The sequence below is a fragment of the Rhipicephalus sanguineus genome, chromosome 11 (genome assembly GCF_013339695.2).
Source record: "Rhipicephalus sanguineus isolate Rsan-2018 chromosome 11, BIME_Rsan_1.4, whole genome shotgun sequence".
Lineage (NCBI taxonomy): Eukaryota > Metazoa > Arthropoda > Arachnida > Ixodida > Ixodidae > Rhipicephalus > Rhipicephalus sanguineus.
In genome coordinates this window covers 74,570,868-74,596,174 of record NC_051186.1, presented here as the reverse complement: position 1 = coordinate 74,596,174, position 25,307 = coordinate 74,570,868, and the positions used below count along the sequence as shown (strand labels likewise).

At 44.2% G+C, this 25,307-nt stretch overlaps 3 protein-coding genes across 3 annotated transcripts in view; 2 read left to right on the top strand and 1 right to left on the bottom strand.

The window, feature by feature from the left end:
- Nucleotides 1-5,960, bottom strand: part of LOC119374773 (dynein heavy chain, cytoplasmic-like) — a 106,274-nt gene extending 100,314 nt beyond the window's left edge. The window contains 3 exon segments of the mRNA XM_037644953.2: nucleotides 639-812; nucleotides 1,700-1,799; nucleotides 5,597-5,960. Of these exon segments, the coding sequence (XP_037500881.2) occupies nucleotides 639-812; nucleotides 1,700-1,799; nucleotides 5,597-5,843 (521 nt within the window). The 5' untranslated portion in view covers nucleotides 5,844-5,960.
- Nucleotides 5,961-9,211: 3,251 nt separating this feature from the next.
- LOC119374774 (peroxynitrite isomerase THAP4) lies at nucleotides 9,212-19,176 on the top strand. The gene is made up of 6 exons (XM_049411183.1): nucleotides 9,212-9,333; nucleotides 10,245-10,326; nucleotides 11,593-11,785; nucleotides 15,882-16,771; nucleotides 17,837-18,116; nucleotides 19,165-19,176. Exons 2-6 carry the CDS (start codon nucleotides 10,295-10,297, stop codon nucleotides 19,174-19,176), a joined length of 1,407 nt encoding a protein of 468 aa, XP_049267140.1. The 5' UTR covers nucleotides 9,212-9,333; nucleotides 10,245-10,294.
- LOC125756170 (uncharacterized) lies at nucleotides 19,094-23,880 on the top strand. Its single transcript, XM_049410813.1, has 3 exons — nucleotides 19,094-19,246; nucleotides 19,837-20,017; nucleotides 21,869-23,880. Exons 1-3 carry the CDS (start codon nucleotides 19,176-19,178, stop codon nucleotides 22,505-22,507), a joined length of 891 nt encoding a protein of 296 aa, XP_049266770.1. The 5' UTR covers nucleotides 19,094-19,175; the 3' UTR covers nucleotides 22,508-23,880.
- The last annotated feature ends 1,427 nt before the right edge of the window (nucleotides 23,881-25,307 follow it).

Here is a 25,307-nt window from a genome sequence, read left to right as displayed (position 1 = left end):
CACAACCAACTATGGCAATTACGCCAGTGACAACCAACAAGCCCAAACAAAGCAACATAAGAGCATATTAACTGGCACACTAAGCGTACAAGTGAAAGGCCTTAACCTTTTAGGTGCACTTGCATCAGTGACTCAAGCTAAAAGCTAATCATCATCAGCCTATCTGCATCCAGTGCTGAACGAAGACCTCTCCTAGCACTCTCCAATTAGTGCTGTATTGTGCTAGTTCACAACTGCTTATGCCTTCATATTTACAAATTTTTTGGAGTCTCCCATATCTTTGCCATCTCTGATTACATCCTCCTCTTGGCACTCATTCTGAAACTCCAAATGATACACAGCACAGATGAGACAACCACTATGATGCCCAAAGGTATTTTCATCAAATTGGGCCACACACAACTAACCACCATAGCCAAGCTATACACTCAAACCTCGATATAACGAACACGGATATAACGAATTATCGGTTATAACGAAGTAAATGAAAAGTAGTGTTGTCATAGATACAGTGTTACAAATAAACGTTTATAACGAACTTTTGGATATAACGAAGTTTTTTTCATGGCAGATGTGACTTTGTTATACTGAAGTTTGAGTGTATTGATAACTGCCTCAACAACATCAGTCATGCTCACCTTTCAGCTCGTCCAGTCTCCTTGACGTATGACTTGAAGTAAGGTGCCACTGCACTGCTGACATAAGAGTGGAGCGTCTCGTAAGGCGAGGCATCGTTCAGGTTCATCACCCGCAGTTGGGAGGGAACCTTCTTGTCGGCCTCAATGACAGCATACTTCTTAATGATGACCAAGCTGCAAAGAGGCAAGAAAGTTCACTGGAATTTTCACAGGTAGAACTTCTCTGATTGAAGCGACATTTAGACTAATAATCAATCCTATAAAAAGGTCCCAAGTTCAATCTATGCAAGAACATTCGCAATACTGATTGACTATGCCTAGCCACTTTCAATAAGCACTTGATTTTCGATGTTTTACAACACTAGTCACTGTACAATTTAGCCAACTCCCGGGAGTAGCTGAATTCTTCGTGCTCACACGTGGAATACATACGCATTAAGCTTGCACCCAACTCACGAAAAAAATTAATTATATGCAATTTTTGTAGTTACACTGAGAGAAAACAACAAAGCACTGTGACGTATTAAGACCAACTGACTTTTTGCACTTCAATTTAACAATCCCACTAACTTTAGAACCATCATTCCCATTTAAAATCTTACCTCTTTTGTTCCTTGTGTAAACTTCACAAAATAGAACTACAGAGGAATGCTATAAGGTAATTAATTCAGCAGAGTGAACTGCATCAAAGAAAGTCTGACATACACTTTCGGTCACAACAGCTGTGTGAACTCTTTAAATACGACCTACACAACCAGAAATTTGACTTGTCTCAACATAGATTCTGACGTCACTTTTCAGCTTTGTCATCCTGAGAAATAAGCATACCACAATAATTCACAGTTTATGTGCACACTGTCTGCTACTTCAAGTGTTGCTGGTAACTGGCATACTCCGCATGTCATGAGTACTCACAAAAACGTGAACAGGCAGCTCAAGAGCCGAGCCTTTTTTCTTCGCCTTGCTTACACAGATTCATGGCATTGGAAATGAGGCATTATTTGAGATCTAGAGTAAAATTCTGAAGACGTCAAAGATCGAATGTGACTATCTCGACTCACCTGTTGATCTTGGGATTTGTGAAGTGAACCTCGCTGGATATAGTATAGGTGACAGTCTCTTCCTCAACATCCCCACCACCCTCACCAACGAGTTCCTCATCTGGAAAAAAAATTAAATAATTAAGTCTGCCTGCAGAAGTGCTTATCCTGTACTCACTTCCTGCTGCAAGTAAAATCTTTTTGAAGCAGAATTTGCCATCCATTCGGCACTTTGCATGTCAAATGCTAACAGCTCCGGACACAACACAGGCAAACCAACACAACAGACGAAGCGCTGCCTCACAACTGAAGTTTACTGAAGAAATATGCAAGAGGACATAAAGAGAATGTGACGTAAGAGAACGTTAAAAAACACAACAAAAAAGCAAACACATTTTAAAAATTATATAGAATGTAAGCCTACATCACTGCACTTGGTCATGTGCACGGGACAAATTAAGTTCTTTTTCCGTCAAAACAATGGACGACACACTCACACAGTTTGCAGATAATCTAATAATCTGTGCTGCCTCAATTACTTAGCATGTTAACTGGGTATGCACTCCTTGTTATAAGAGGATGCCCTTCAGTGGAGGGGGCTGCTTATCTCAGATAACCTAGGTGCCTCTTTTTGAAATGCACTCCCTCACCCCCCCCTTTTCCTCAATCAGTTTATAAACCAATTGATCACACTTTCCTGTTCCAATGAGCAAAACTTAAAACTTGTCCTTTAAATTTATATATAGTATTCTACAATATCCTTGGTGTAAGGCTAGCTTCTCCAGGAAGAGTGTGTACAACTAACAGCATTTCAGTAAAACATGTTTGAAAGTAGATAACCGGGCACTTCTTATTAGTGACAAGATGTAGTCATGCAGATGGTTTGCTTCACTCATTTTTCCAAATGCCTTACATTAGGCATATTTTTTATGTCACCGGATAGCTGATATCCACAGTAAACTAAACGATAAATAGTTGATGTTCTCAGCATGTAATTCCAGTATAAAGATATTGCATGGTATCTATCACGTAAACTTGCAAAATTGAGTGAACAGTTCAGAATGCCCAATCTGTTCAGTAGGTGTACAATTTTTCCGATACTGAGGATACAACTAATGTGGACCAGCTTTATTTCCAATCCGCAGAATTATTTGGCCCCTGACTGGGTTAGCGAAGGCTGCCAAGTGTTTTTGTCTTAATACTGCTGGCAGGCCACAGAAATTGAAATGTGCTGTTTCAAAACTACAAAGAGGTTACAAGCGATGCCGTAGATGATGCCTGGACTGAACTTCGACAACTCAACATTTCTTCAAAAGACACTGCTGCAAAATACAAACTCAGTTTAGACCAACGAAGCATTCATTCAAAACTCTATCTTCATTAATTTTAGAAGAGATCCTGGTACTAGAATATGAGGGTCAAGCTTTAGATTTCTTAATTTTACATAAGTACCTTGGCACTGCTATGTCCAAGTGACCTCACAGATGAGTATTTCCTGTATATGGGCCTGTTATGGCACAGTAAGTGTTCTAATTTACAATGAAACCTTAACTGATTTTACTGACAAGCAATTAAGAGGGCCCGAGCCGATGCCATCAAAATCTATGACACTTTTAGGCTAGTCACAACTATCTTTAGTTTCTTTGCGCTATTTCACGATTACATAGTCGTTTCTCTTGGTACAGCAACTTCATATTGTAGAGGCATAACTTACTAATTATGGTCACGTAATCTGTATCTTTATTGTCACTGTCACTTAAAAAAAATTATTTCTTAACAAGTCAGAGCTACCGCACGATTATGAGGTGTGCTGTGGTGTCGGACTCTGGATGAATTTGAAGCATGTAGGGTCCTTTACGATGTCTTGTATGTTGGGGTTTAACGTCGCAAAACCACAATGTGATTATGAGAGACGCCGTAGCGGATTTTGACCACCTGGAGTTCTTCATCGTGCACCTAAATCTAAGCAAATGGGCCTCTAGCATTTAGCCTCCATCGTAATACGGCCACCACGGCTGGGATTTGATCCCACAACCGTTGGGTCAGTAGTTGAGCACTATAACCACTAGACCACAGCCGTAGGTGTCCTTTACAATGCTGTCACTAACATATATACATAAACTGCAGCGCACAAAGAGTTGTTTCGTTCTGCCAGACCATAATGTAAGACCTTTTGCTAAGCGGCAGCGTGCTAAAGCTACTGAAGCGTACAGAGGCCACGGACTACAAAACTAAAGCCGCTGGAGAGAAACAAAGCCCTCCCTTATCTGAAGTTATTTTAAGGACTGTTGAAATTTTGGCCAACATGCAGGTTTTTTTCTACGATTTATAATATTAAGGCTTTGCTGAGAAGTCGAGCAGAGTTTTCTATGTCATCTTGATGCTATACATTCTCACTTTAATCATCGAACACCTTTAATTTTCGGCGGTTGAGCACTTGGATTGTTTACAACCAATCCATTTTAGTGCATAACTGCTGTGAAATAAGTGAATCCACAAACACTTAAACAAGGTGTTCCACTAAAGACAAGTGATAATTCAGGTGGTATAAAAGTCAACACTAAATAACATGTAATATCCGACCAAATTTTCGTTATGACACTCATTTCACTGCCAAATTATAGCTGCATTGACGAATCCTTTTCAACTTTAATGAAAGCAGCAGCTTGAGAAGTTAACATATTCCCTACACTGGAAGTACATGCAGGCATCAGCATAACATTTGGCTCTAAAAAGGAAGTGAAATAAAAATTGGCCCATAATAGGATTAAGTGCACTCGTAATCTGCTGTGAATTTGCACGCTATAACTTGCACATATGTGTGACAAATTTAGACATTTTAAGAAGAACTGCCAGTACTGCGATTTTAAAGTGGCCATCTATTATGGATAATAGGCCTAGGCTGCCTTGCTCTATTGTATTGTCACAGTTTCAAGGCAACGTGTACGATGGATCGGTTAAAACACACCGGTGAACAATGTTGATCGTCTGTGTTATAAAAAAAACAGTTCTGACCTTCCTTTCTTGTAACATATGGTGCTAAGATGTGCTCTTTCTGGCCATTTTTTTTAAAATTAGAGCATTAAATTCTAAGGTAATAAATATCAACATCGATTTCACTATGAGGCATGCCGTTACATATGCGGGAGTAGTATCAACAGGGGCTCTTAACCATGCACCTAAATATAAGTAAACGGTTGTCTTTTTTTTCTTTGCATTTCGCTTGCGTCGAAATGAAGTGCGGTCGCCACGGCCGGTAATCGAACCCGCGCCCTCGTACGTCCGTTTTCAGCCACAGCATATATTTAGACAACAGACCTTGCGCCTGAGAACTAACAAACGAAACAACAACTCTGCACAGTTTGAAAAAAAAAAAAACACGTTTATTTGTCACTAAAACTTGCAGCGCACGGAGTCAGTGCCGTGACCGCACCTCCCAGCGCTAGTGCGCAGTTTCCGGGCTTCACTGCAGTGCACTGCGAGTCTTGATTTCATCGCTACAACAAACTGCGCGACAGCAAGTGTTGTTGACCCCCCCAACACCCAGACAGGCTTCCTCCCAGACACTGAAATCATCAGGGCGGCGGGGTAGAGACGGAAAGAGAACAGCAAGATCGGTTTTTCATTCATTCGCTTCGCAATAACCGGTTCTGGAGAGCGGCATCTACCCGACAGGCACGCCTACTCCGACCATGATCTTGCCATCGGGAGAAAAGAGACAAGACGAATGAATGAAAAGTGACAGTAGGCCAGTCGATTAGGTGTCAGTCAAAACACCTCGAACGTGAAGCGTCTCTTTCGAGCAAAGAGTAACGGAGACGAAACCGCTACACGTTCCACGTCAACGAGCAAGCGCCTGACTCTCGTTAGGCTTAACCCACGCCTCCCGAGAATCGTGTAGTCGCGACTCGCTCTCACCCTTGCTGGATGACCGCTGCACAAGCAGTGTCTTGACCTGAGGATCCGCGATGAACTTGCGGAGCACCTCGAGGTTAGTCTTGTCCCCGAGCGCCGTGTCCAGCGACGGGTGGAGGACCTCGTCTTCTTCGAGAAGCACCGGTACCACGCGACGGAGGTACTTGACGAGCGAGCCGACATCGGCCAGCTCGACGTCTTCAGTGGGGGCGACGGGTGGTGCCGCGCCTTCGGCGGTGTCTGCCGCCATTGTGACGCGATTAAAAGTCGCCGATGTCTACCTCAAGGCGACATAAGGGATACGATACGTGCGACAGGTGTGACACCCACCGATTCGCCGATCAACAGCGACTAGCGGCAGCGGAAAGAGTCATTTGCTGCGAAACCGAAAAGCGAACTGACGCAAACTGACGCGTGCATAGAATGACGATATGTCTGACAGCTTAGAATACGTAGCATTTACGACGCTTACAACTGGATGCGTCGAAAACGCGAACGATCAGTTGCATTGCATGGCCTTCAAGATTTTAAACGTTGTAGAAAATCTCGGAGGCCACGTATATAAAAAAAAAAAATAGGAGCGCGTGTTAATCTAGACAAATGTTGGAAGTGTTAAATCCATGGTGGCAAGTGAACGTGAACGAGAGATGACATTGTATGGCCTTCAAGATTTTAAATTATTGAAAACTTTCGAAGTTTGCGTAAATGCTTAGTACGAGTCCAGACATTTGATAGAAGTGATAAACGTCAAGGGGACCATAATAAGGACCATTTACAACGCTAACTACTTTATGTGACGTAAGTGAACGATATATTGTATGGCCTTCAAGATTTTTAACGTATCGAAAATCTCGTCGAGGTTGGCATGAATACAATGCGTTGGCGGCGTTCACAACTTGATGTGGCGTAAATGTGAACGATCAATAGCATTGCATGGCCTTCAAAATCTGAAACAAACTTAAACTCTCGGAGGCCACGTAGTTTGTACTACTCTAGACAAATGTTAGTAGTGAATGTCACGGTGCATTTGCAACGTTTACGGCTTGATGTGACGTAAACGAGAACAATGAATAGTATTGCATGGCCTTCAAGATTTACTACTCTGGACAAATGTTGAAAGTGGTAACGTCACGGCGGCAAAAATACATAGCATTTGCGATGCTTACGACTTGATGTTACCTCGTCACTGTGACTGTTTATTTCCAGTTTCACTTGTTGCACGCGGGCGATACGATTGTGTTTGTAACACAACCGTGATCTGAGCGACTTCCGGTCTTCGGAGCCCTCACTTCCGGCTCTGCTTGGAAACAGTTGATCAACGCTGCGTTTGACGCAGCGTCAACTTTTCGACGATTCCAGGTTTTTGACAGCCAACCTCGTAGAAGGAAAATGGTATCGTGTTGCGCGGTGAAGTGCAGCAGTTCGAGTCAAAAAGGGCACAAGATGTTTCGCGTGCCCTGGGACCCCGAGCGTCGCAAGCAGTGGGCTGTCGCCATACGCCGCCAGACTGAAGAGGGAAAGCTCTTCATGCCTACTGACCACAGTAGGCTGTGCTCTGACCACTTTGTGAAGGGTGCGTGTTCGACACCCTTTGTCGCGCGAAAAAAAAATTATTCATCTTCATGCAGGAGCGCCGAGCTATGACCCTGATGACATCGACTACGTGCCGACGTTATTCTTCCACGACGAGGCGAGCACGGAACGATCACGCCGCATTAAAAACAGGTCTGCACAAACGTTGTTTAATTGGTCGGATACACGTTTAGAAGTCTGCGGCATTTCCTCCTCAAAGGCGGATGCACACAAGCCTGCACCAATGGGCGCGCACTCCAGAATGACGTCATGAGCCGAACGGCCGGTGACCCCGCCTTCGGAGAATGTTGCCGCGTGCATAGGCGGGACTATTTCTTCAGTCGCGGAGGCGATCGGCTGCTGCGCTTCGGTCGTATCACGACTTCGTCATCATGGTTCCGTTCATGTTTCCGACCATTAACGCCAACTCGAGGGGAGGGGGGGGGGGTTACAGGAGATTAAATTAATGTTGAACAATAGACACCATGTCAAGTCTTCGGCATGCAGTGCCATTTAATGTAACATTGCTTTCCTTGAGCGAAATAAACGTAATGTACAAAGAAAAATAGCACACTAAGCTAACCAGCTAGTCTAATTGCTGGCATAAAAGTACCCCTGATTATAATGATGCTTCGTTTATTGCTCTGAATGCACTGCACTGAACCATAATACTTCGTCCATAAAAAGCTATTCTTTGCGTTTGAATCCACCAGGCCAGTGGCATTGCAGGCACAAACGAACGTTAAAATGTATGCAGCAAATATGCCACAAAAATGGTGTGTATTCATATATATATATATATAAGTGTAGATTAATGGTTCAATGGGCCCGTTCTTTTCGAGTAATGGGTATAACACAACGGAGGCGTTGTCAACAGTGATATAAATATTTATTTCCCAACACTTTCGGGAGGGGTCATCCCTTCGTCAGGGGATTATATATATATATATATATATAATATATATATATATATATATATATATATATCTATACACACACAACACACACACACACACACAACACACATACATACACGAGCAAATCTAATTATTCTTTTCCAATTATCGTTTAATTTGAAGGGATCTTTAAAAGGGGGTGACTAATAGTGTAAGAGTTTCGGTGATTGACAATAAATATTTACCTTGAATGAACGGAGTACCAACGAAAACAGAAACACGTACACAAGAAGGAGGTGTTACACACATGGACAATAGCTGGCTTTATTGGAAATTGCATTGCCGCACAAGGCTTCCGAAAGAGCGTGTCTACTTAGCGGAAAAATAAGTTTGAAGTGTCACGTGTCGCTAAGTAGACACGCTCTTTCGGAAGCCTTGTGCGGCAATGCAATTTCCAATAAAGCACAGTTGAAAGTCCAGCGTTGTCCATGCATAACACCTTCTTCTTGTGTACGTGTTTCTGTTTTTGCTGGTACCCCGTTTTCAAGTTCATAATGCACCAACTGGCCCAACAGCTAGCGCTAATGCAAATATTTACCATTGTAGTTGTTTAACTGACGCTCATAAAACACCCTAGAAAATAAATAATTGGCATATTATGACAAATAAACTGGCCAATGGCGGCCGGAGCGGAGCGGCAATCGGCCCGCTATCTACGAAAGCGGCCGGGCCTGTCTAAAACCGGACTGGTGGCAACCCTACCAAAGATACATTTTGGTGGTCAAGGGATGCATCTTCCATGGGGCAGTTCCAGACACAGACAAACGCTAGAAAAAAATGATGAAAGACGCCATGTAGGTTCCCCCTGACAACAACATTCCAGGGAAGGCTGCAACCAGAGAATAATGAAACTCTACGCTTGCGCATCGCTAAGACAACTCCTAAAGGAGACTGCGCATGTAGTTTTTTTCTATTGAAAATTTCACTAGCTACTGTCCCGTCAAGTATATATTGTTTCAGGCTGATAACAGCTCATGCCATTAATTATTGAGACCAGTGGCGCTCGTTTATTGGTCACTGCTGGAAGAGAGTGCATAAGATTTTCTTTGTCTTGTCTTTGGCTTTCAGCCATGCACGTTATGTGGGATGTCACTGCAAAGCGAAGCCCTTGTGTACAGACTTCGCAGCCATCACAAGAGCCTGCCAAAGAGAGTTCAGAGGACATAGTGCAACTTTCAACACCATTCTCAAGGTCACTGTCGAGTTCACGATGTGAGTTGACCTCTGGGCTCGTGCCATGTTTTCTGAAGTTCCGAGAATCTGCTTCGAGAACTTAAAGGGACACCCAAGAAGAATGTTAGCTTCATGTTTCACATATGTAAAGTTACACTTATGCAATAGCAGAAGAGCCATTTAAAATTTTCATCTCATTTATCTTTATTGAATGCACTGCCTCAGTTTATCAATGCGTTACCTCAGTTTGTCAACGGAACTGTTAAAAGGGCGTGCTGCTTAATCCCCAAGATGATCGGCAACGTTCCTGGTACGACTGCCTTTTGTAGGTTCTAGTGGGCGGTGTGACGAGTTTATGCTAATGGTGACTTGATAGCCACTAGCTTCAGAAACGAACTTAACTTTTCTTTTTCATTTCTTATAGAAACTGGGAAACAAATAGGGTTAAATTTATATGCGCTATACAATAGGGACCATAAAACATGGTCATTCTGCAAAATTTCAGCAATAACAGCATCGGTGAATGCAATAATTTTTTACTAAAATTTGAAAAAAATATGCGCAAGTTGCTTTTTGCTTTCATTATAAACTTTTTATTTAGTGAAATTATTATAGGTCTGAAAAATTTGATTGAAGCGCACCGAAAAACACAGACCAGAAGAAGTAGACAGGAAGCGCTTATGGTCTGTGTTTCTCGGTGTTTTTCGGTGGGCTTCAACCAAATTTTTCAAACATGAACGTTAACCAACTGGCCCAACATGCCATCTTGCTATTAAAGGTCTGCTCCTGCACCTCTCTAAAAGAATTTTGCGCATGATAATCTACTATCTCCTTTGAAGCCCTATTTCGTTGACTGGATAGCTGGCTTGATAGATGGCTCTCGTGCGGCTTAGTATGAGAGAGACAGAAATTATGTCATTACAACTGTTTCGACTTGTCCGATGGCCCAGGGCTACGCAACACAAAGTGCTGCGTCCGCAGCTGCACCAACCACACTGGAATGATACAAGATGGTGTGCTCTCATTTCACAGGTGAGGATCCGGCTAAAGATTTTGCAGCAAGCATGGAACTGTGTCCTGATTTGGCACTCCATGTCTTAATTCTGTGTCTGAGGGATGCAAGTCTTGATTTTATATGATGTAGCTATCTGATTGAAAATGTTAGCGAGAATATCTATGAATATATAGTGCATGACAAATACATAGGCAAACATTGTGAAAAGAATACAACATGTCCAAACTTACGGGATTTCAAACATTGTTTTTATGATTATATGTTGGTCTTAACAAACATCAACCTGGAGCCTTGTATGTATGTATGTATGTATGGATGGATGCATGTATGTACGTACGTATGTATGTATGTAAGTATGTATGTATGTAGTTGGCGTCAAAAGTTTAGAGACTGCTAGGTCTAATAAACACGAATTGCCAAGCACTTGTGACTATATTCAGCCGAACTGCACAGTACATGTTAGTGCGTTTTAGAATAGGCCGGAAATATAAACTGAAGGCTCCCTGCCTAAGCGGGGTAAATATTCAGCTCTTTCTTGTGTCTCGTGGTTCCTAAACTTTTGATGCTGACTGTATGTCGGTATGTGTGTATATGTATGCATGTGGTGTGTGAGCGTGTACGTGTTGCCCAGATTAATAAACACTGTGCCAAATTTGGATCAGTTGGTGGCAGCCTAAGCATGAAAATGAGTCAATTTAGCACATTGCCCATCATTCCTATGTTAGGCTACAAAATTTTCAGTGCTAGAGTTCCTGAAGTAATCTTGCTAGAGTTCCTGAAGTAATCTTGTTTTTTTTACGAAACTCTTTGTTTGCTATGGTCCTCCAAAGTAATGTGACTGGAGTTTGAGGTCACTTACTCTGGCATGTGGTTGGTAAAAAGATACATAAATTCATTCACACACACACACACATACATACACTTATGCATCCATGTGTGTATGTATGCTTTTACACTGCTAGGGACTGTAATACTTGCAGTAAAAATTAGATCACGGGCAAGTTTCAGGAACATTCACTTAATTGAGGTAACATCGTCAAAACACGGAAAAATAAAAAAACTCTCAAATCCACGACTTCCCACTGACATATCAGCATGAAAGTTTTGGCACAAAATTCATGAACTTTGACTTTCATTTGGCCTTCTAAACTGATCATGCGATGATCAACAGTTTAGTCGTAAAATACTAAATGTTTACGCATCTAAACTGATTTCGTGTCTCACTTTAATGCCCCTTTAATTACTAATCAACTAACTATATTCGATGGTTTACACACCACCAGGTTACCGAGGAACCGTAAGATGAAGGTAAAGTGGATGAAGGTCATAGGTCGCAAACAGTGGCCATCAAAGTGGTGGACAGCCATCTGCTCGGACCACTTTGTATCTGGAGACTTCAACAGCGGGTGTTTGGGTCAAGGGATGCTGAAGCTGAAGGCCATTCCTTCCGTCCACCTGGACAAAAGCGTTTTCAAGGTTTGTAGCGATATTACCGTATTTACACGATTATAGGTCGACCCATTTTATCTAAATTTTAATTCCGAAATCGGGGGGTCGACTTACAATTGAAACCAAAACTAGTGCCGCCAGTTACGGCGGGACAAGCAAAAAATCAGGGACGCTGTGGCATGGTTACGACATTATGTTTCCGTTCGAGCTGTACCTGTAACTTATACCGTGTTTTCTCGCGTATAACCTGCACTCTCAGCAACAATTCGCCCAACATGTTGCCGCGAAGTTAGTTTCCCTGCATAGCAGCAGAGCACTGCCGTGAAGCCACCTTTGCACACCGGAATTTGCGTTTTTTTGTCTTGACTTTACAAAACACGTTGCGGAGCTAGTTGGTGATACACTCTAACTGAAAATACTCCAGCGCTATTTTTTACGAGGATGGGACATAAAAGTGCGTGACAGCACGGGCGCTGACTCCAACTATAGAGCCGATCAACGTGTAGTCGGTCCAGCGACTACGTAAATAAATTTCCTTTATGAAATGCGCTCACGTGTTTTCTTTTTATTTTTTTCTTGATGTGCTATTTAAGGGGGGGAGAGGGGGGGGTCGACCTACGCTCGAGTCGACTTACAATCGTGTAAACATGGTGTTTCCTGCTGTTTCAATAGGGTTGAAAGCTGGGCTAGTTTGTGATTGATCATCGTACCGTATAAGTGATGTAGAGCACTTTTGATGAGGACAAAAAGGCCAGGAAAGACACGACACCCTACACTCGCATCTAATCTTACTTCAGAAACAATCTCGTGTCTTTCTTCTCCCGTTTCTCCTCGTCAGAAGTGCGCTACTTCACCCATACGGTATGATGTTCCTGCCTTTTCTTCAACCTAGCTCAACTTTCATGTGCAGCGAACTCTCTCCGTAATGACTTCACAGGTACACTGGGTGAGAAATTTCTTATTGGCAGTACATCTGAATTGTGCTTCCATAATATGAGATGGGAAAATGCAGTGCCGAATTCAATGCCCAGTGTTCACTATAATGCTGATAAACATAAGAAGTACGTTAACTTCACTTAATTTTTCTCCAGTAGTCCTGTACACTCATTTTAGTTAATATACATCAAAGGTCCACTATACAGACGGGTCCACTGTTAAAGGGAACACTTGCGTGCAGGGCATATTCGGATTTCGCTCTCTTGCAAAAGCATAGTGGCTCAGATTTGCATAAGACTACTGGTGGTTGACAGTTGCAACTCCTTTCGAAAGAACAGTTCCATGCACAACGAAGTTTCCCCATCCACTTGCCGTTAGAGGCCAGCAATATGAATGGTGCTCATTCGAGTGTTCCCTTTAACCGTGGACTGTACTGTACATCGCTACAAGTGTAGTGATGCCTTATAAACTTCAAAAACTCGCCATTGTAGCTCACTGGCTTTGCTATTGTGCTGCAGATTTTGAGAGTTCATGGGCTTCCGGTGGTGTTTGTTATGATAATGAATTGTGGCCATCTCTTTCCTTTCTCTTTGCAATTCTTTCATACTCCAACAAGCGCCACAGTTTTCCTAATGAAGAGTTGTCATGTTTCTCTTTGTGAGAAAAACTGTACATCTGAGTGATCAGTGTGATGTGGCAAATTTACCCTTAGTTTCTCATCTAGGTGCTCGTATGGGCACAGGAACTCTTCTTAATTTTAGATTTCAGTGAAGGAAATATAATTTTCTTATTTCTCTCACTCGAAATCTCGAAAGTCATCGTTCAAAGGATTTAAGAGTGGCCTTGTTGGTGGTGATATATGGCAAAACTTGTAGCACACTAAGTCCTTTTTAGCATGCTCTAAGTGTTGGATTAGTGGATCAGGAGCATGAAATGCTATCTTTCTACGAAATTCGAGCGAAGTATGCACAAGATCTTTTTTTTTAGGGAGTACATCTTTAAGCAATCAAGATACGCAGGCGTCCTGTGCGTTGTTGGTAAATTATGCTTTAAGGAAGTACAGACGCAATTTTGAAGCACCCCAAAGGAAGATTTTGGTTTCCATGGTGTGTACCATCAATGCTCTCCACACACCAGAGCCAGACAACACGTATAAAATATTTTCCCTTGATTTTAAAGTTTTCGCCGCCCAGCATCTGCAAGCAAGCCCCACCGCAATGGACATTATCACGACAAGTCAACACAGTTCGCTGGGTTGGCAAAATCTGTGTCCTGCATGCAGCTTAAATTGCATAAATCGAAGTCAGTCTCTCTGGACGGCAATTCACTCGTCGTCATTTACGTGAACCACGTGCGACCGACAGCAAACTGACAGCTGTTGCGGCTGTTGCCAAGTTTCGCGAGTTGCAGTCTTCACGTGACGTCAGACGTGCACGTCACTGCGAAACCGCCCCCCTCGATACTGAAACCGAAATTGCTGTTTTAAGGAGCGGTATTAAAAATATATTCAATGCATCCCGAAACACTACGACACTCTCTTTAGGGTTCTCGACACCCGTGTTTTTATATAGAGCAACATACTGATAATGTTTAAAATTTGTGTGAGTACTCCTGTAATTGCATTGTCCCGAGTGTATGGTTCTTGCAATAAGTGTATTATTATTTAGGGCGATATGGCGTCGTTTTAGAATGGATACGATTCTGAAGAGTCGAAGCCACCGGTCGCATTCAGCGCGCAATCAGATACGAAACCGAAACCTCGCTCGCGCCTGACCTGTTACCTTGCTCTTAGTATTATGGCTAGTGGCATCGCCACTGTGATCGCAAGATGTCAAATATCGTTTCTTGGGTCGACGGGGTTAAACGAGGTAGCGTTTTTCCTACGTAAGCTAATCGGAGGTGGGGAAAAGTTTATATTCCAAGCTAAGCTACCGGTAGCAAAGCCAAGTCACATGTGTTTGACGCTCTGGAGTGCCGCTTCCTTCGTTGGACTAACTGGTTAGTCAAACCGCGGTTCAGCGTGGTCGTGTTTGTCCGATCGTTGTGTTGTCGTTCCAGAAACGTGTGGGTATCAGCCCCGCGGGCTAGCGCATTACCGGTTTGTAAACAGTAGTAAGGAACCTTCAGGCAAAGACGATAACGGTCGTAAAGTATTGGTGTGGTTTTGTCTTTAGATTGTGTCAGCACAACTTGGAGGGTGCGTTCGTGGTAATTGCCGGATCCCCATGGAAATGCGTATGCCGTGGTCGGGAATCGCACCCGCGCCCTTCGAGCTTAGCTGCGTCGACACCTCACTTGATGAGCCTCCACGCGGGTCGAGGATCCGTATGTGTTAAGATTTATGCGCGCGTTATTTCAATTCTTTGAACCCCTAAAACATTGGACTGGGAAGCGTGTTGGAATTGGGTAAAGAAGTTATGTCTTCTTGATGTTTCAAGTTATGGTCGAGGTAACTTCGGCTACAGACATGGTGTTATCTTCAGCGCCCGTCCACCTTGCGGCGCTGATTTGTATTCGGTGAATTCTAATGTCTGACAGCATTGCGTATTTTATTTTTCTTTATTTTGAAATACTGCAAGCCAGTAATTTGGCTCAAGCAGGATGGGCTTCGTGTATAATGCAAAAGTATATATACAAGCAACGCAAGAGATGAGCACAGGAAACAACACACTCTAGAAAAAAAATGAAAATTATTTTACAGATGTGGCTGTCAGACAGAAGGAACAAACACACATGTTAGGAACAAGATAAGTTGAAGTGGTGGAGAACTAAGATCGCTAGATTTTCAAAACATGGTACGGCATTTTACTAACAAAATCATCAGAGCTTTATAGATGGCTTGCATTGACGTCACTGAAACCGCCATGTTGGAGCACCAGCATGTGGGGATGCGATGTCACATTAACGTTATCAAAACATCACATGCATGTTATTTCATTATTCACGCTCAGAGATGTTCCTAGCAGCCTCATCGTTTTCTCGTTGACGCACCTTATTTGCATCAAAGCCGCCATTGAGGAGTGCCAGCCCGTTCAGTGGCTATGTCCATGATGTCGCATGCAAGCTAGCTATATGCTAGATGGCAAAGAATTATAATTCTAGACCGTGCAAAGGGAAGAAACTTTATCAAAATGCTTTTGTGCGAGTGAATTTGGCACCAACTAACTCCGGCATTGCATCTGCGCAGGTTGGCAAAGCTAGCCGCGTTGCCCGGAAACAACTCTCCCGTGGCGCTTGTACCATGACCACCGAAACAGCTGGTGCAACCGGGAGAGAAACAGACACACTCGAGTCATCCTCAGTCTTAAAAACAAACCATTTCGTCGTCGTCACGCTGAACCCTTCGATGAGTCCAGCCGCCGCGCTTTCGACAGATGGCGGAACGAGCGGCGATGGCTCTGCTCCTGACGAGGCCGTGCCCGCCGTGTCACCAACGACGTCTGGTGAGCAGCCCGAGAAGCTGGCGATGACAGAGTCATCTTCGAAAAACGAAAGCACGAATATCCTTGAAGTCGTGGGTGTTGCAGAAGAAGGCGTAGAGCAACCGAAAGTGGCAGGGGATCAACAACACTCTTCTAAAGAGCTGGAGGTGAATGCTCCGCAAGAGCCTGAGCAACAGGCAGGAGTTACGGAAGAAACGGCAGCCGCGACAGAGGCACGTCCAGTTGACAGAGAGCGCGTGACAGATTCGTCAACGCCGTCCACTACCCCCGAGAAAGTGACAGCTACGACGACGGCGGCCAAAGGCTCACAACCTGTGACAGCTCCAACCACTCCAGCTAATTCGCAGCAGCGTATGACGACACGAGCTAACAAGAAGACGCCAGACTCGCAGCATCAGGAGCTTGCGAGCAGAACATCCGATGGCGGCACCAAGTCCGTCAGCCAGCCTGGCGAAAGTGCTTGCGATGTCTGCCAACGCACTTTCGAGCGGGAAGACTTGACCAAGATCTTCGTAGAAATTCGAAAGCGGCCTGACGAAAACTCTCCTAGTGCTCAACTCTGCCCGTTTAGGCTCTGCCCGGAGTGCAAGGAACCCCTTCTACAAGCTCCGACAACCGACGCGTCAGGTTCCAGGTAGGTACCTATCTTTTATCACGCTTTACACAAGCTTAATATCAAAGATTGCAGGCTGAGGTGCTGTCCTTCTGTCTCGACTCAAATCTGAGAGTGTCGGTTCCTCTGTGCCTTTTCTCATACTTGTGTGTACCAACACGCCATGGTACATACGTAGCATTCTCCAGTATGCGCTTTCCCTTGCACGTGGCATAGCGTGTCGTGCTGCGCGGTGCATCTCGGCGTCAGTATTGCGTGTTATTCGTAGGACAGTTTATTGAGGTGGTGTGCCACGCAGTTGCTGATGTTGTAGCTAGAGGGCTGTCTTGTGTGGGGGCGTCTGTGTGCATGACTTTGAATCTGGCTGGAAGCAGGGATTCCTCGACGGGAATAAGTCGTGGGCTCTTGTTCAAAATATCAACCTATAGAAACAGTTTTATACATTGAACGCACCATAAAGATGAAGGTAACATCAACTGATATTTGGTGGGCACCAACTTATGCCAACATTCTCTAGTGAGCCTCACTGTTTATTTATTTTAAAAATCCTTGCAGGCCTCATAAGAGGTACTGGGTAAGGGGGGGGCATCAGAATAATAAATGATTAGGCACAATCAATACATAATATCATACAGGATGTAATAGCTGAATACATACTTCATGAAGACATTAGAATATTACCTAACAATAATAGGCAACATGATTACAAGAGTAAGTAGTTCAATGTATTATACAAAAAAATACAATTAGAGAAAAAATCAAAAGATACATTTTGTACCTGTGTAGGCAGTGCAAAGTAAAATACGTAAGAATACAAGAATGAGTAAAAAGAAATGACGAACTCACAAACAAGAGAGCTAGCAAAACAAACATAACGAAATAAAAAAGGGCGATATAGAGGCAAGATAGCTGCAACGCCGCTGGTGACACATATCACACCAGCGCTGTAAGACACAGGGTAGCCATAATAGCGTTGTTTCTCCTACACCTTGCTGCTTCTCTGCTGACATGTTACGCTCGCGTATAGCTTTATAGTTGCTGCCAGCGCTTCCTCATCTGAGTAAAACTGCCATTTTTTCTTTCCAGTAACGTTCAGCGTGACGACATTGTTGCGAAACTGCACGAGCGTGCCCTCAACACGCAGCCAGCAGCACAGATGTGCGAAGAGGTTGAAGCGGAGGACAGCACTACGCAGCCACCAGAGCCTCCAAAGTCGAAACGCGTGCGGATCGAGCTGGCACGTGTGAAGCCCAGAAAGAAGGGCAAGTGTTTTGCTTTGGTTTGTTACGTGGCACTGTTAATCATGCGATTAACAAAACACGATTCGTTAAGTAAACAAGGGGAAGAGGCCTCATCATTGGCGTGTGTCTGTATCTATCACAATATTTGAGCAAGTGCCTCAAATATTTCCTAGTTGCAATTTTCACTACATGCGACCTTTGCACACAATTCAGCCATTTAGCCTGTCCTAAACTAGAGTTCAGGGAATTTCCATTGCTTCCTATGGAATGCCTTCCTAGTCTTATTTGTTGTGGTGAGATCTTCGTTCCGGTAACAGCACCAGGCAAGCAGCCTCCACCCACAAAACCATGGTGTGTTTGTCTGTCACCTCTGTAAGAGAGTCGTACCAGCTGTTTTTTGTTTGAAGTGCTTCTTTCTCTCTGCTAATGTAAATGCTAGGCACTTAGGAAAATCAAAGTTTCTTTACTGACTAAAATTTAATGTTTGGCTCAGTACTTACGTCGGACTCCGATGAAATTTGACAGAATACTCAAGTTTTGTGTCTAAAACCAGTGACACAGACGTGTCTCCATGGAAAAATTGGACTATCCAAGACACACAAGTTCATGACGTCACGAAAATGAGCAAACGATATACGTCGAAGCATTTATGCAAATTGTTTTGCATTGGATGGTGGAGGCTGTAGACCCGCCACGGTGGTCTAGTGGTTATTGCGCTTGACTGCTGACCCGAAGGCCGCGTGATCGAGTCTCGGCCGCGGAAGCTGCATTTTCGACGGAGGCAGAAATGCTTGAGGCCTGTGCACTTATATTTAGGTGCACATTCAAGTACTGCAGGTGGTAAAAATTTCCAGAGCCCTCCACTGCGACGTCTCCCGTAATCATATCGTGAAACCCCAACAATTATTAGTGATCGCTGTAGGCCGAGCTTATATTTATTGTTAGGTTCAAATCTACTATGGTCGCTATGCATGACATTTTGATGATGCGTGTCATACCATGAGCACTGTAACGCTATTGCCCTATTTCACGTTTCCTTTTACTCTCATGTTTCTTTCACCATGTTGTTTTTTGGCTCATCTAAATATCTTTGCGATATAGTCGGCAGAGAAGAGTGTTCTTGTTTCCTTCGGGCTGACCAACTCTCCATTTGTTCTCTGCTGTCCAATGCAGCTGTCACCGTGATGAAGTGCTGCGTTCCTTCTTGCACCAACCGCTCCGACAAAGCCACAGACAAGGCACTGTCATTCCACAGGTGGGTCATCCAGCCAGCACGTCGTTGTGAAGATGTGCTTCAAAGTGCAAACCTAGCGCAACTCTCTAGCCCTTGAGGGTTGCAATTTTTTTCTTTTTCCCGGATGCAGCAAAGGCTTGGGCACAAGTGGGTGCCCATAATCCAAAGGCTAGCTCTACTGAGCTTTATGTTACCTTGCTTTCTTGACGAAAGTTTCACGCTACGATAGTAATTTTATTGCGCCCACTAGTGTGGCAATTTGCGCGTGTGAAATCCAACAAAACTCGCCTAAAATGCAACAGTTGTCAGAATACTTGTGATACGTTTAGCCTATTCCTACTGTGCTTCAACTTGGATGATAGTAGAATGGAAAGCTGGGCTAGTTGGAATGCATGCATGATTGATGCAGCACTAAAGACGAAAGGAGCACAGAGTGCGCAGGACAATGGTGACCCCTTCATTCTGTCGCCGCCTATGGCTGGCACACATATGTGCAATCCTTATCTCTGCACCGTGTCATCTCCAGTAGTTCATCATGTGGCTTTGAGTAACAAAACATGCCAATCATTTATTGTTCATGGCAAAGGTGCATGATGTTGTTGTGCCTGCAGGTTTCCGAGGAGCACAGCTCTCAAGAAGCAGTGGGCGGAGGCCATCGGTCGTACAGACTGGTTGCCAGTGTCAACAACTGTGATCTGCTCCGACCACTTCCGACGCGATGACTACACTGATTCCGGAAACCTAGTGGCTGGCGCCGTTCCGTGCATCTTTACGGCCGACATTGCCACTGAGGTTTGTGGTGATGGCACTTCATTTCGTTCTTACCCACTTCACTTGTGGCAGCTGTGTAAAATGGTCCTTTTTCATGCCTGAAATGTGCAGCGAGCTCTTAACCCTTTGAGATACTTTGTACACAATTGTGTACACAACTTGTCTTTGCTGGTTGTGTTGACTAGTGGCCAAGAAAGAGCCAAGATCAATTGAACCTCCTGACTTATAAATGTGTCTTCATTTAACTTCACTTTCGCAGTATACTGTTGCACATGATCACCTTGCTGAAGGCACTACCATGTTCGACAACTTGTTCGATGTGCTGTTTCCTGTGAGCCATGTCGAACTATATTTTTTATTTGCTCAAAATGAACATAATTGAAAAGGAATTTGCGCTATACAGTATAACCTCGTTACAACGGATCTGCTTACAACAGACATTTAGATACTACAGACCAATTTGCGGGGTTATGCGAACCTCTCTATCTGTTCCATTGATTGAGCTTCGTTTACAACGGATTCTGGTACAACGGACATTCGGATACAAATAATTGAAATGTGAGGGCAGCAAGGTGGTCAGGACCCTTACAGCGGACTATTCTACCACGGACATTCTAAATTCAATACCTTCCGACTTCAAACATCGCTTTACATACTTTCGGGACTGGAACAGCGCGCTGGATATTGGCATACCGATTTAAGAACAAAGGCCGCCGATCTCCGGTCTGTCAATGATCAGCTATGCCTAGCTGCGGCAACAAAAAATCGGCGCAGCATGCTTGGTCTTGCGTTTTGGGGTGCCGACGCGCAGTATAAGAAATTGCTAACCGCTGCTTCGAGCGGTCGCTGCACGGTGAGCTCAGCAGGGGTTACGCTGCCGAAGCCTAAATGCCCATCCGCGGTTCCAAGGAGCTAGCGGGCGATGCGATTCGTTGCTTGCGATGGAGCACATTGCGGCTTCTTCGCTTTCGCATGTCCCCTAGCGCGATGTTCTCGCCCGCAACGTTCGGATTCGTCTCGTACACGGGCGCTGTGAGTGTAGTTTAAAGGTATACCAAGATGTTTTTGCCATTTACTTTGATCAAGTCTGGAACTTCCAAAAATAGCAAAAAAAAAGAACACTGCAATGCCTTTCAGTGAGTTGAATAATTTTCTGCAACCACTTTCGGTTTCGTCTACAAGGGTTATATAATATGTACTGTGTCGCGACATCATGACCCAGAGGCGATCACAAGGGAGCAACATATTTCAGCGTTCTGACGCTCGCTACGGCTCAGTCATCTACGCTGCTACATGTGTCCTCACAAAAAGCAACAGAATTAAGAGGCAATTCAAGTAGATTGCGAATGAGCAACTGGCACAGTGCTTTAGGAAGGCATGCATTCTATAAAAGAAAAAGAGAGTGCAGGCATTCACCCTATATTCACTTGAATTTACTCTGCAACAACAAAGTTGCCGAGATCATTTGCAACAGAAAGCTCCAGTCTACTGTATAGTATAATTACATGTCCTATTTAAGAGTGGGTCACGCTGTAGATTGTTTGTACTGCAGTGGAAATTCAGTACGTATATAGTGGATAAGTATGGAGAAAAATTATTTACGATCGAGGCTTACCACAGGGTTAGTGGGTACAAGTCTAGATAGAGAACTTGGTAGGCCAACTGATCTTTTCCTTTTCACGAAACTATTAGATTTCTGTGAAACTTCTTGTTTGATTCCTTGAATGTAGTCACTTCCCAGTATGCTCACTGGGTCTGCATGCAGAGAGTCACTTTCATTTATGTTGTGTGTTACTCCTACATGAGCAGAATGGACAGCTTTGACGCTCTGAGCAGCGAAAGCATGACGGTGGGCTACTTTTTTTTATGCAGAAGGCATCCGGTGATGCGGCGCCACTAGGAGTGGAGTCTGTCCTCTACAGCAACAAAGGCAAGGCAGTGGTGTCTTTGCTTCAGAGGAAGACACCCACCAAAGGCCAGGGCTCCGCCGAAACAGGCACCACATCCAACAACAGCAGAGGCACCACAACAAAGCGAGCTCTGGCCAAGGGACCTTCACCTTCACAGGTTGAGAAGAAGAAGAAGAAGAAGCTCACAGTCATGGACATCATGGAAGTGGACAGTTCCAGCTACTGGCTGAAGACATTGAGCAACAGGTCGGTGAACTTTGTCCACATTGTGCACCGACCCATGCCGTGCATCAGCCGGTCGGTGACAGTCTCCCCCGACATGTTGGTGATGGTGGCCATTGAGAACGCACGCCTGAGCCTGCTGCCGTGCGGTACGCCGGTCCCCAGCACCATCGACAGCATTGAGACGTTGCAGGACCTCCTGGACAGGGTAGAGATGCTGGACGACGCCGAGCGAATCGACAACTGGCAGCTGCGCCGGCAGAGCACGTTGAGACTCGTCGCCTTGTTGCTACAGGAAGTGTGCCACAATGTGGGCAATGCGGACAGTCAGTACGGTGTGCTCACCTCTGTCAGAGACCAAGTCAGAGATCTGTTGTGAGAGGGTCTGGCAACTGTGGGGTACCCCCTGGGTAAATTTGTAAATTACTCTTGTTTCACCTTCACTTACCATCTCATATACACGTCTGGGAAACTTATAATGTTCGCTGCAGTCTAACGTCATGCTCCAGAGTTATTGTCTGGACTGTGACAATGTTTAGTTGCTCGATGCCACCACAACTGCTCAAGAGGAAAGCAGTGATCTTGTAAATTGTCATCAGAATGTGCTCGTCAAAGTTCACTTGTGCGATCACCTAATTTTTAAACATCGTGCTTTCTTAGCTGTGTGTGTTTGGTCTTCAATCACTCGTTTTTCTGACTGCCGTAAAATTCCAAGCAAGCGCACCCCCCCCCCCCCCTCCCCCGGGAGGTGGTGAAGGGGAGGGGCACTTGCTCGGAAGTGCTGCAAAATTCAAGATGGCGGCCGGTCGCTTTTTTTTTTTTCTAAAAAAAATGGTAAAGGCTTCTCACAGTGATGTACAGAGTGAACAAAAGCTTTATTGGAAAATATTCGATGATTGCTTTATTCACTCTCAAATCCATCAAAGGACCCGTCGGAGTCGGTGTCAAACAACAGGCTGTAGCATTCAGCCTGCAGTTCCTCGGGATGTTCTGGACGAATGTCGCCAACGTCGGACAACCGGCCATGTGGAAGGCCGTCCTCCAATCCGTCCAGCGCGTTCGATATTCCACAGCCCTTCAAACTCTGAATAATGGTCTCCTCCGGTACAGCGTCCCATGCTGCGGCCACAAGATTCAGTACGTCCTGACGCGACGGTTTCCGCAGATTTCCTTTTGGAGTACTTTCTGCTATGCGCATCAATTCCTCCCAGCTCCTGCGAAGGCTGGCTTTGAAAGACCAGTTCCAGTACACGTCGACTGGCCGAAGTTTTGTTGCAGCAAGGCTACATATTTGTTGTCCCACTCGCAAATCCTCCTGCGATCGATGTTGAAGTGCCGCGAGGTCGCGTGCGCATTTCTTCCACCTTGGCGATGCCACTGAACCGCCTCAATTTTCTTGGCAACAGTGTAAGAACGCATCGACGGCATCGTGCAGCAAAGTTGACCACGAGGAACAACGAACAAATACCGACTGGCTACGTTAACACGCGCCAAGCCTAACGGCTATGGCTAGATCCAGCAATGGCTAGAAATGGAGAACGGGCGCCAGTTGTGATAGGGGGCGCTTGCTCGGAAGTGGGCGGCAAATTCAAATTCCCAAAACTAGGAGGGGCGGGCGCTTGCTCGGAATTTTACGGTATGTCAGAGAAGTGTTGTAAGGTTCCTTTTCAGATATGGAATTGTGTACAATATATGACACCTGTTTCAGGCTATATTTCCTCAATCACATCAAACGGCCTTACTTGGTGTTGTAACCTCTTGTTTTCTTCGAAGGCAGCACACTGTACAGTTTTCACAAGTGTCTGAGTGTCACGTAGTTATGCATGATGTGGGGCTCAGTTACTCTCTTTTGAAACGTGTGAGGCCACTCCCTTATGGGTGAACAGTTCAGCGGATAGAAGCAGCGGTAGCCCTAGCTGTGTAGCTTGTACTTGCTCGAAACCCAATGCACAAGCTCTTGCTAGAAGCAAATATACATTATTGTCAAACTATAACACGAACATGTTCCTATATAATGTACTCTCAGTAAACGGAAATTTTTTAAACGGGATAGCTGCTTAAACGAAACAAATGCCTCTTGTATGATTGGTTTCGGGCTTGTATTCTGCACCACTGTTCATCTCACCGTTAACCGAACTCCCGTGAACACATTTTCCTGGTCCCTTCAGGTTATGTTTAACGAGAGTCTACTGTATCTGATATTCACTATACGGACACTTTTCACATACTGGTATCAGAAATATTTAAGATTTTCTATTGTTATAGAATTTCACCAGTATTGCATATCAACGTTGGATATTTTCAGGCAAGCAAGAAGAGATTACACAAGCTAAGCAGTCATCAGTATATGCGTGTGTCGCGATCAAATACAGCGTAAACGATTGACCAGTGGTACTTCTCAAAATGCTGTACCAGGTTTTATTTTATTTTTTGGCTAACTGCAACAGCCATTTCCTATAGCGTATTTCTAGCAAAGCTCGTGGCACAGTTGTGGATCTTGTTTGATAGAGGTGTCTTCCTTTCGTGCGTATTTTCAGCCCACCACTAAGCACGAAGGAAGCATATTTCATCTGGGCCACACTAAGTCCGTATGCAAAAATTTCTGATATGTAACTTTGCAGGCTTACTTGTGAAGTATGGCGTTATACGAGATTACATACGCATTTGTGTAAGCCACACGCGAAAACTTGCGTGCAACTGTTGTTTTGTTGTCATTTGTACCTTTTCAACTGCGTTGCACTGTGTGTTTCCATTGCAGTGTAGTAAACATGCTGCAAAAGAAGGAGCTTGGACTTTGCACTGGCTCCTTAGAGGGGACACTAAAGTGGAACTCTGAATCAGATAAATTATTAAGTAGATGGATAAATTATTCTGTGAAAACTTTACTGTGATTAATTTCACCATCATATCCTATTGAAACTTTTTGTATGCCATTCTGATTAGTGTATGATTTCTGCACAATTTATGGAGTATATGCGGATTCCATGCAGATTGCAAGAAATTTCACTGTTGGACACCATACGGAATTATTGCACTGCATACGGAACATTCCAATAGGGCAAGTTTATTAATGGAAAAGGAAGTGATAGTTAAAATTTTATGCCAAAATTTCTGCACACAATTGTAAGCGTGACTTTGCGTATTTCGAGGCGGTTTGGTATATTGCTTCATTGACTCAA